The sequence below is a fragment of the Alligator sinensis genome, unplaced genomic scaffold, assembly GCF_000455745.1.
Source record: "Alligator sinensis unplaced genomic scaffold, ASM45574v1 scaffold674_1, whole genome shotgun sequence".
Classification (NCBI taxonomy): Eukaryota; Metazoa; Chordata; order Crocodylia; family Alligatoridae; genus Alligator; species Alligator sinensis.
The window spans coordinates 36,355-45,963 of NW_005842032.1; the positions used below are offsets into that span (position 1 = coordinate 36,355).

At 45.6% G+C, this 9,609-nt stretch overlaps 1 protein-coding gene across 28 annotated transcripts in view; it reads right to left on the reverse strand.

Moving 5' to 3' along the window:
• The window catches only part of ANK3 (ankyrin 3), a 595,175-nt gene that overhangs the window by 6,474 nt on the left and 579,092 nt on the right, over nucleotides 1-9,609 (reverse strand). For 26 of the 28 annotated variants that reach the window (XM_025202621.1, XM_025202614.1, XM_025202616.1 and 23 more), the window contains 2 exons: nucleotides 1,413-1,496; nucleotides 1,231-1,290 (listed from right to left, as the gene is read on the reverse strand). The exons of the other annotated variants lie outside the window; for them this stretch is intronic. In XM_025202621.1, coding sequence (XP_025058406.1) covers nucleotides 1,231-1,290; nucleotides 1,413-1,496 — 144 coding nt within the window. The remainder of the gene's footprint in view (nucleotides 1-1,230; nucleotides 1,291-1,412; nucleotides 1,497-9,609) is intronic. 28 annotated transcript variants of the gene reach the window in all.

Consider the following 9,609-nt stretch of genomic DNA (forward strand, 5'->3'; position numbering starts at 1 on the left):
GGGAATAAGCATGCCTTTCTGTCTCTGAGCCATTATAGGATGACGCATACCTCATTGGGAATATAGAGAGAGCAGTTCTTAAGCTCCAAGGAGTGCAAGGATTACAGTTGTAAGTGGCTCCTGTATCATTTGTTAGGGAGGGCCAAAGCACTTCTAGCCCTGCTTTCCTTATACAGCTGCAGAGAAGCTGGCACAAAATGGTCCCTAGGAAGGACTTGGATTTTGGCTGCCAAGGACAAACATTCTTTCCTGACATTCCCTGGCTGGTTCCCCTTTACAACACCACAAACCGCATGCCTCGCATGTTAAAACGTACTTCACACTGCAAATTTGCAGCATGGAGGCAAAAGTTTCTACTAGGAAATCCCAGTAGCCACCCCCCCAAAAAGAGCAGTGCAGCACACACCACAGGAGCATGTGTTGGTAGGCACAGAGGCATGATCCCCACCAGGAGACACTTTGGCTGCTGGCCAGAGGATCCCCCACATCCTCTAGTTCAGCTCTGCTGGGAGCCAGAAGAAGCAGGGAAATGGCAGTTGCCTCTGAAGTGGGGCATTTTGTTCTGCACCAAAGTGCACATGTAGGGGCGTGTGCAGTGGCAAAATGTACTGGCACAAATTTGTGCCGCTACTTTTTTTGCTGCTGCAAGCACATCCCCCTGTATCTGGGGACATGCCCCTTTTATGCAAACTATTCTAATTCAAAAACATTCACAGCGTACTGGCTCCTGCAATCATTTAGTCACTTAAGTAGTCCTACAGGTGACTACTTAGGTAAGTGGCTGAAGGATCAGGCCTCCCCTTGGATATGTTTTGAACTTTATTGGGTATCTGGTGGAGGATAAAGATCCTGGAAGGTAAATAAAAATACATATATGGAAATACTTGGTTTGGGGGTTGGGAACAAAGAAGAGTGTTCAGACCCAGTCCTTATATTTTAAACTTTAATATTTAAAATAAGCAAACCCTTATACTTTGGGTGAAAAGGATTGTCACTAATGATAAACTAAAAAGAACCTTCTTTGAAAATAAACCCCATTATCAAATGTTACAAAGGTAACACCATGTCCTATCTTCATCCAGATGCACAACTTGTCAACAAAGCAAGCACTAAACTTTGCCAAGGCTTGATGTTAAATTGCAAATTTCCAGCCCTTCAGCAGCATTTTCTAGCTAGTTACCACAACCCTCATCCTCTACTGTTATTTCCTGGTAGTCTCCAAGCAATTACCATTGCACCAACTCTCTTCTCATGCGGGATAACAACACGTCTTACTACTTTCCGGGTTACCTGTGGGAAGTAATACATGAAAAGAATCGATATTTTTTTTTCCTGATTCTAAAAAGAGAAAGTATGTTAAGAGTAGTTACTTGAATACAAAGACTCATAATAGTGAGGCAATTTGTGATTACTTTTCTTGTGATGACGTTGCCTTCTTCATCAGTAAATTGTTCTTCCGTTACAGATTCACCAGGAATGTTTTTAGCTTCCTCACCCTAGAGAACGTGTTATAAGATTAGCAAAATAACCTATATTCTGCATATTGGTTTCCACACCACTACAAGCAACAAACTCATGCTAAATTGATTTAGATCAAACAAATAAATGTGAAAAGTTTTTTTTTTTTGTTGTTTAAATGTGTCAAGACCAATGCATTTTAGTACACAAAACATACCCTTAAACCATTTACTTGATTTCCAGCATGTTTTTCTTCTGAGCTAATCAATGCACCAAACTTCTTAACCAACACGTAAGTAATTTTTAGCAGTGTTAGAATACAGCTCTGCCTGAGTTGGATGCAGGAACTCACAATAATGTAACATGTAATAGACATTCTTTAGCAAGCAGCTTTTAAGAGATCAAATGCTAACCATATATACATGAAGTTCTACAATCAAAATGATAAGAGGAAATTTGAGATTTTTAAAAAAAGAAAACTGTCCTTTGACCAATTAACTTCAAAGCCTAATGATTTCATACAAGAAGAAAAACTTCCTGCCTTTTATAAAATGGAGTGAATAAATTAAACTAGTTTTGAAATGGTAGTTTCAAAACCATTGGTAGTTTCCCATGGAAGTGGGAAATGGTAGTTTCAAACTACTGCTATGATATCATCTGACAGATTGGAAAAGCAACACAAGCACTACTTCATGACTTATTGAAATCAACAGGAGTCCTCTCATTGAACTAAATAACTTTTGATCAGGCTTGATGCTTCTGAGTAACGTGGCATTTAAGTCTTTACCTATCCTAGATGTTTCTGCAGATGTGCATATGATCATTTACTTGTGCAAATAGGTAACTACGACACGGACACTGATATATAGCTAGCTCTAGCTCTTCGTGCTTTTTTATCCATACATGTCCAAGTGCTTTACAAATTAAGTTGATATTACTATCCCCATTTTGCAGATGAGGAAACTGAGGTACAGGGGAGAAATTACTTTCCTAAGATCACCTAGAAAACCAATAAATGCACAAATATCTATTTATTCACACTTATTAATGCAGATTCATATACAAACAACTACTGTCAACAAACATCCAGCATACCCACTTACATACTACATTAATATCTGTATACTGAGCCAGCTCAATGAGACTAATATATTTTATTCTTTTCATATACATGCCTCAAAAGATTGAAGGGGGGGGGGGGGGGGGGGGGGGGAAGCACTGAATATGGCCTGAAGGTCAACAAACTAGGGCTCTGTCAAGCCAAGATTTTAAGACTGAAAATGTCCTTTCTCACTCTAGCAGAGGGGGTGTGTGGAGCAGAAGCAAGGCAGATGCCTGCAGAGACTGCCAAGCTGCAGCCAGGGAGCAGAGGGGAGGGGCCAGCCTTGCTGTGGAGCAGAGAGCCCCGCCCAGCCCAGAGAACATGCCAGGATGCTGGGGGAGTCTAATTTTTAATTTAAACCAGCAAGGGGTCTGGGACAGACATAGCATGAACTACTTTGAGCCAAATCTGTTAAGTCTGATACTACATTCAACCAGGTTTGTCTCAAACTGGTTTCAGCCATTTTCAAACTGGTTTATGTAGTTTATCTGTTCTGTTACACGTTTAAACCAGTTTCTGATCAATTAAACCAGTTTCTGTGTAATGTCTGTCCCTAGCCTTTAAGGCTGTGGGCCAGATGAACCCACTTCAGGTGGTCATGTAAACATGACCTAGCTGCTGCCACCACTTTCTCCTTTGGCACAGGGAAAGTATCCCCAGTGCTGCTTTTCCCTGTGGGAGGACGGAAAAAATCACTCACATTTGGCCGTCTTCTCCACAGTAGCAGGAGAAAGCAGATGCTGCCAAAGTCTCCTTGCTCTAAAGTCCTGTATCTGTGGGCTGGATCTGTCCCTCAGGACTTTATAGGTGAAAAACAACTTCTTGAATTGCATTCAGGAATGAACTGGAAGCTGGTACATGTCTCAGAACACAGACGTAAGTTTCTCTCTATGTTAAGCTTGTCTAAGTAAATAGGTAGCCATATTCTGCATGAGTAGTGCATCTTGTGGTGTAGCTCCATGAGGAGACCATTTCAATAGTCCAGTCTCCAAATGACTGTGAAGAGTTCCTCTTCTGAAAGAAGAAATCAAACACCTGGCTACACTTAAATTATAAGCTGCACAATGAATGTGAGAAATGCAGATGTGTGGGCACTCTGCTTTCCCCTTACCTAACAACTTTTTAGAATAAATTTGTGACCACTAATGCGATCAACTTGAAAACCCATCGTATAGACAGAAGATATATACTAAAAGAAAATTCAGCTTCAGGAGGTACAAAATATTTGAATTTTCAATTATTTACATGCTCCTTTAAATGCTACTTAAGCATACATGCGACTCCTGAGCAATCGCTGTTGATAAAGTCCACCTTGTAGATTTCCCTTGCTCATGAGCAGTTAAAACGCATTACAGCTGGGCTTACAAATTATAGGAGAAACATCTAATTGCACAGACATTATAACCACACAGGGTTAGTAAGAAAAGGATACTTATCATATTTACCCAAATCCAAGATGACTTTAAATTTAAGATGACCCCCTCAACAATAATCAGATTTTAGATATGGAACATAAGTTTGTTACAATTTTTCATGTCTAAAATCTAATTATTGGAGGGCTGTCCAAAATTTGTCCCCACACTGCTGCAGCAGAAAAAGATGCAACAGCAGGTAGGGAGGCAGTGGGGGAGTCAAGCAGCATACCACTTGCCCTCCTGAGCTTGCCCCCACCCCCCAGTGCCTGCCTCCCCCTGCAGCGTCTGTGCTGTCTTAGTACCTGCCCTCCACTACTGCCTGCTTCCCTCAGCATGGCGCACCCTGCTGCCTGACCCCTCTCCCCACTGCCACTGCCTGCTGCCTGGCCAGGCAGCAATGGTTGCAGTGATGGCAGCTGTGACCCTGGCTGTGGCCCAGGAGCTGGAGATGGAACTGCCACTGCCAAAATGACTGCTGTGTGGCCAGGCAGGGATCAGAGCCAGCAAGTACTCCATGCCCTGTGCTGGAACAGGCAGGTGGTAGGGGCTGGAGAAGAGGCAGTGCAATGGGCAAGTGCGGGGGGAGGAAAGAGGCAGGAAAGAGGCTGCAGTCCTGACTCTGATCTCATGCCTGGGTCAGAAGCAGAACCACAGCAGCTGCCTGCCCTCCTCCTCATACTCAAATGCAAGATGAGGGATGTCCCCCCCTACACTGAATGGAGAAAAAAAAGTTGGTTTTGGATCTAAGTAAATACAGTACTAAAAAAATACTTACTCACTGGCACTTTTGCCTCACTTCTCTGTGATAATGACCTAGCTAGAGTACAGTCCCTCAAAGCCTGTTTTGCTCTGGAGATCCAGACACTGACTTACAAAACCCCCAACAATTCTTTATACTTATTTACAGATTATAGATGTTCCCAGGAACTTACAGATAAATGGGTTTGTACTGTCAGTGCTCCAGTAACATGTCAAACTTCAGCTCTTGGTTGTGTAGAGCTTTCGTTTTCATTTACTACCTGCTTTCTACATAGAAGAGGAATGGTACAATTTAATTCCAGTCTTATCTAATATTTTTAAAGGCAGAGGTAAAGGATGCCATTGGATCTCAACAGAGACCCCACGGAGCAAACTGGAATTAAAAAGCAGAAGGAATAAGGTGTAATGAAAAGTATTTAATTTGCAAAAAGCAAGTGCTCTGTGGCAACAAGAGCTGCAAGAAACATCAAATACTCTTTTTCCATTAGTCAAAGCCTCTGTTAACATCTAGTCCCTTCACTCAAACTTCTCATACTTGTGGTAAGTGGATAGCAACTATGCCTCTCTTTTTTCTTGTGATCTCAAGTGCCTATGACAATATTGAAAGAGATTAAAGGCTTTCATTAAGGTAATTTTCATTAGTGGGTTCTGCCTAATTGGGACATCCTCATGAATCAGATTTCATGCTTCTGTCAGCTGAGCCCCTGTGCTGACTCTAAACTACTGTTTGCAGATGGCTGCTGGAGCCAGAGGAAAGAAATGAGACAAAGATAAAAAGCACAGTACAGAAGAGGAGTAATTCTACCAGTGGGGCAGCATTTGCTATGTGGATCTAAGTGATGGCTATATTGTGTGCTGCATAAAAAAGCCCTATGTACAAGCATTACGGCTAGGGACTGACATTCAAAAAGCCTGAGCCTAAATTGATTCAATTTTTGCAGGTTGGTCTAACCTGGCTAGGGTGAACCAGTTTGCAATCATACAGACATCCCCTCTGGACTGAAGAAATGCAGGCACATGGCTGCAGTGGCTCAGGCTAGAAACTGGGAGGTACTAGAGCAGCCCTCCCTACCCTTCTACAGTGCTGAGCTGAGTGGGGGAGGGCATGGTCAGGCCCCAGCAGGTTGCTTTGATTAAGGAAGGGTCCCCCATCTCCGCTCTGCCATTGTTAACACAGCATGCAGTTACACAGCAGGGAGTTACACAGGCAGTTATTAGCATTTATCAGCCATTCAAACAAAACAAGAGACTTCAAGCTCTTCTTAAACAACTTTTTTCAATAAAGGAACAGAGGGACATTACCAGCTACCTGTCTGCCTTTTTCCTGTCTCCTACAGCACAAACCATAGCCAGCATGTGGTATGCTAGCTAATGCTGAGAGGTGTCTATGTGAGGCAGAGGGGAGGGGGGACTCCCTGCTTGAGCAGGGAGTGGTGGGAGAGAGCAGGAGGAAGCCGGGCAGGTGCTGCTGTACCTGCAGTCTCTGCTGGAGCTGCAGCCAGGGAACAGAGGGGAGAGGCTAGCCCTAGCCCATGGGTATAAGGGTAATGAGCACTTTTGGCCAGGGATAGACCTTACACAAACTGGTTTAAGTGATCAGTAACTGGTTTAAACCTGTAATGGAACAGATGTTTAGTGCACATAAACCAGGTTGATAAACTACACTCAACCAGGTTTATCAGACTTAACTGATTTGGCTCAAACTGGTTTATGCATTGTCTGTCCCAGACCCTTTCCTGGTTTGAATTAAATCAGAGACCCCTAGCATCTCTGCATGCTCTCTGGGCTTGGCAGGGCTCTCTGCTCCAGCCCAGCCAAGCTGGCCATGCCCCTCAGCTCTCCAGCCCGAGCAAGGGCAGACAGCAGTAGAGGTCTGGCCAGAGAGGGGTTTAATTCCCTCTCCCTGTGCCACCAGCAGAGACTGGAGCTAGGTCTGCCTGGCACTCCCACCTTGCTTCCTGCCCAGAATAGGCAGAAATTGAATACCGTGCGCAAAAATTGGTTTAATTTTTCATTACAAAAAAGCTGTTCCCTCCACTGGAGACTGGTAGGAGGAGGAATAACCCTGTCCCTGCCTGGCCATGCTTCCACTCTGCTGCTACAGCGGGAGGTGGCAGGACTCTTATTGGGGGCAGCAGCCCCTGTCATACTGTGGGGGAGCGCAAGCCCCTTCCTGGTGAGGGGCTGTGCTGCAGGGCCAGCAGAGCTGCAGCCGGCTGCGTGTGACAGTGCCCAGATCCTGAGCGGGCCAGAGCCCTGCAAGCCCCCTGCAGCACTGCACAGTACAGCCCCTGCTAGACAGGGGCTCGCACTCGAACAAGCCATGACAGGCTGCTGGTCATCATGTTTACTCACTGGTTGCTGCTTCAGCTGCTGGGCAAGACTGAGCCCAGCCCCCGCCACTGTTCTGTACTCAGGGCAAGCCCCGTCCCAGCAGGAGGGGGCTTATTCTGCCGCTGGCACCAGAGCATGGTTTGCCTGGCCAGGCTCTGGCTGCTGCTGCTCTGTGGTGGGGCCAATGGCTGAATAAGTCCCCTCCAGCCAGGAGGGAGCCGGCCCCAGCACAGAGCAGTGGTGGCTGGAGCCCAGCCTGGCAAACCGTGCTCTGGTGTCAACAGTTGAATAAGCCCCCTCCGGCTGGAAGGGGGCTTGCCCCAAGCCCCAGAGCTACCATGGCATTGCCCTGCTCCGGGCAAGCCCTTTCCAGCTGGAGGGAACTTATTCAAGTGCTGGCTGGAAGGGGCTTGCCCCGAGCAGGGAGACACCATTCACACAGCAATGGGGTTTGCCAGGCTGGGCTCCAGCTGCTACTGCTCTATGCTGGGGCCAGCTCCCTCCTGACCAGAGAGGGCTTATTCATCCACTGGCCCCAGCACAGAGCAGTAGTGGCTGGGGGCCAGTTGGGCAAACCGGTGCCAGCAGCTGAATAAGCCCCTTCCAGCTGGGAGGGGGCTTGCCCCAAGCACAGAACAGCAGTGAGGGCCAGGCCGAGTCCCGCCCGGCAGCTGGAGCAGTGACTGGTGAGTAACCAGGAGCAGCAGACCATCAAGGCTTGTCAGAGTGTGAGCCCCTTCCCAGCAGGGGCTGCACTGTGGAGCACTGCAGGGGGCTTGCAGGGCTCTGGCCCACTCAGGACGCCAGTGCTGCCACTTGCAGCCAGCCATAACTCTGCCAACCCTGCAGCGCAGCCCCTCACTGGGAAGGCGCTTGCACTCCACCACACTATGACAGGGGCAGCTGACCACAATAAGTGCCTCTGCAGTGGCAGGGTTATTCCTTCTCCCTCCAGCCTGCAGCAGAGGGGACAGCTGGGAGCCTATTATGGGCAAGGAGTGAGGGGGGAGTGCCAGGTAGACCTGGTGCAGGTCCCTGCTGGTGGTGCAGAGAGCAGGGAATTAAACCCCTCTCTGGCCAGTTTAGCCTGGGTTGGCCATGTCCCCCCCCCCGCTCCCCACAGCTTCCCTGCAGCTGAGGGCCGCTCTAGTGCCCCCCAGCTCCTGGGCTGAGCCACTGCAGGCATGTGCCCATATTGCCTCAGTGCAGGAGCATGTTTGTCCGATTATGAACCAGTTCAGCCTAGGCAGGTTAGACTAATCTGCAAAGGTGGAATCAGTTCAGGCTCCAGCTTTTTGAACGTGTGCCCCTAGCCTTTATGTTTTACTTTCAATTCCTATTTGCTAAAAAAAAAAAAAGAAGTCAACAGTTTCACTTGTTTTCAGGTCATCACATCCTGCAAAAATCTGCATGGCAACATTTAGAGCATAGTGATAGTCTTAAGGAGCGAAAGTCATTTTAGTGGAGAAGGTCTACTCCTAACTGAATGGATAATTTCAGGACTTACTACATGGTTCATGTAGTGCACAAACCTTGTGCACAGAGTTGTATATCATCTTTTTTTTTTTCCACCTGTAGGTTAATCACATTTACATTTTCCACAACCAAATATCTGCTGAGTAGCAAGCTCCTGAGAGTTGCTGATTTTACCACTGTAGTAATCTGCTGCTCAGCTCCTTTTACCCTATTCTACTACAGTCTAAAGCAAAGAACTTTAGAGCCAGCAACTTGTTTTCTCATTTCACTATCCAAAAGGCAAAAAAAGCCCTTGGGTCTGAATATCTTTTGGTATAAAGAACTTCCATATCAGTGTCAAGAAGTAATAGAAATACAACTTACAAAAGGATATGAAATTGAATACCGTGCACGGAAATTGGTTTAATTTTTCATTACAAGGATGTCACACAATGAAATGCAGCTTTTCCACACAACTTTCTGCAAGAATCTTATTGAACTGTTCTGCTTGTCTAGAAACTTATCAAAGGTTTAACAAACCCTTACAACGATATTTATAGTGACTGATGATTTTAAATATTGAACTTAATAGGTTTTGGATCTGGCACTAAATATGATTGCTATTTATGGCTGGAGCTCCTATTTCTTCCTAATGTCCCACATTTCTGCATCTCTTTAAAAACACACACATCTTTTGCAATGCCTTTTCATCTCTTCAGCAAAATCAGAAGCAGGGGAAGGGAAAAGAAACAAAAGTCTGTACCACCTTGAAATTAGACAAGGATCTAATTATAGGAGGAGGTGTCCATATTTAGAGGTCAACTCCTGCGAAGTGCTATATTCTGGTAAGAACTCTGAGACCAGTATGCCTTTCAGTTACAATATTCTTGGAAAATTCAAATGTCTTTATCCATGTTTTGACCAGAGAATAATACAAGTTCAGTACTAAACAAATAGTAATAGTTATATAGAAACATATAAAAGGAAAAGAAACAAAGTCAATAAAGCAATTTAGTTATTTATAGATGTTAGGGTCGGAAGGGACCTCAATAGATCATCGAGTCCAACCCCCTGCATAGGCAGGAA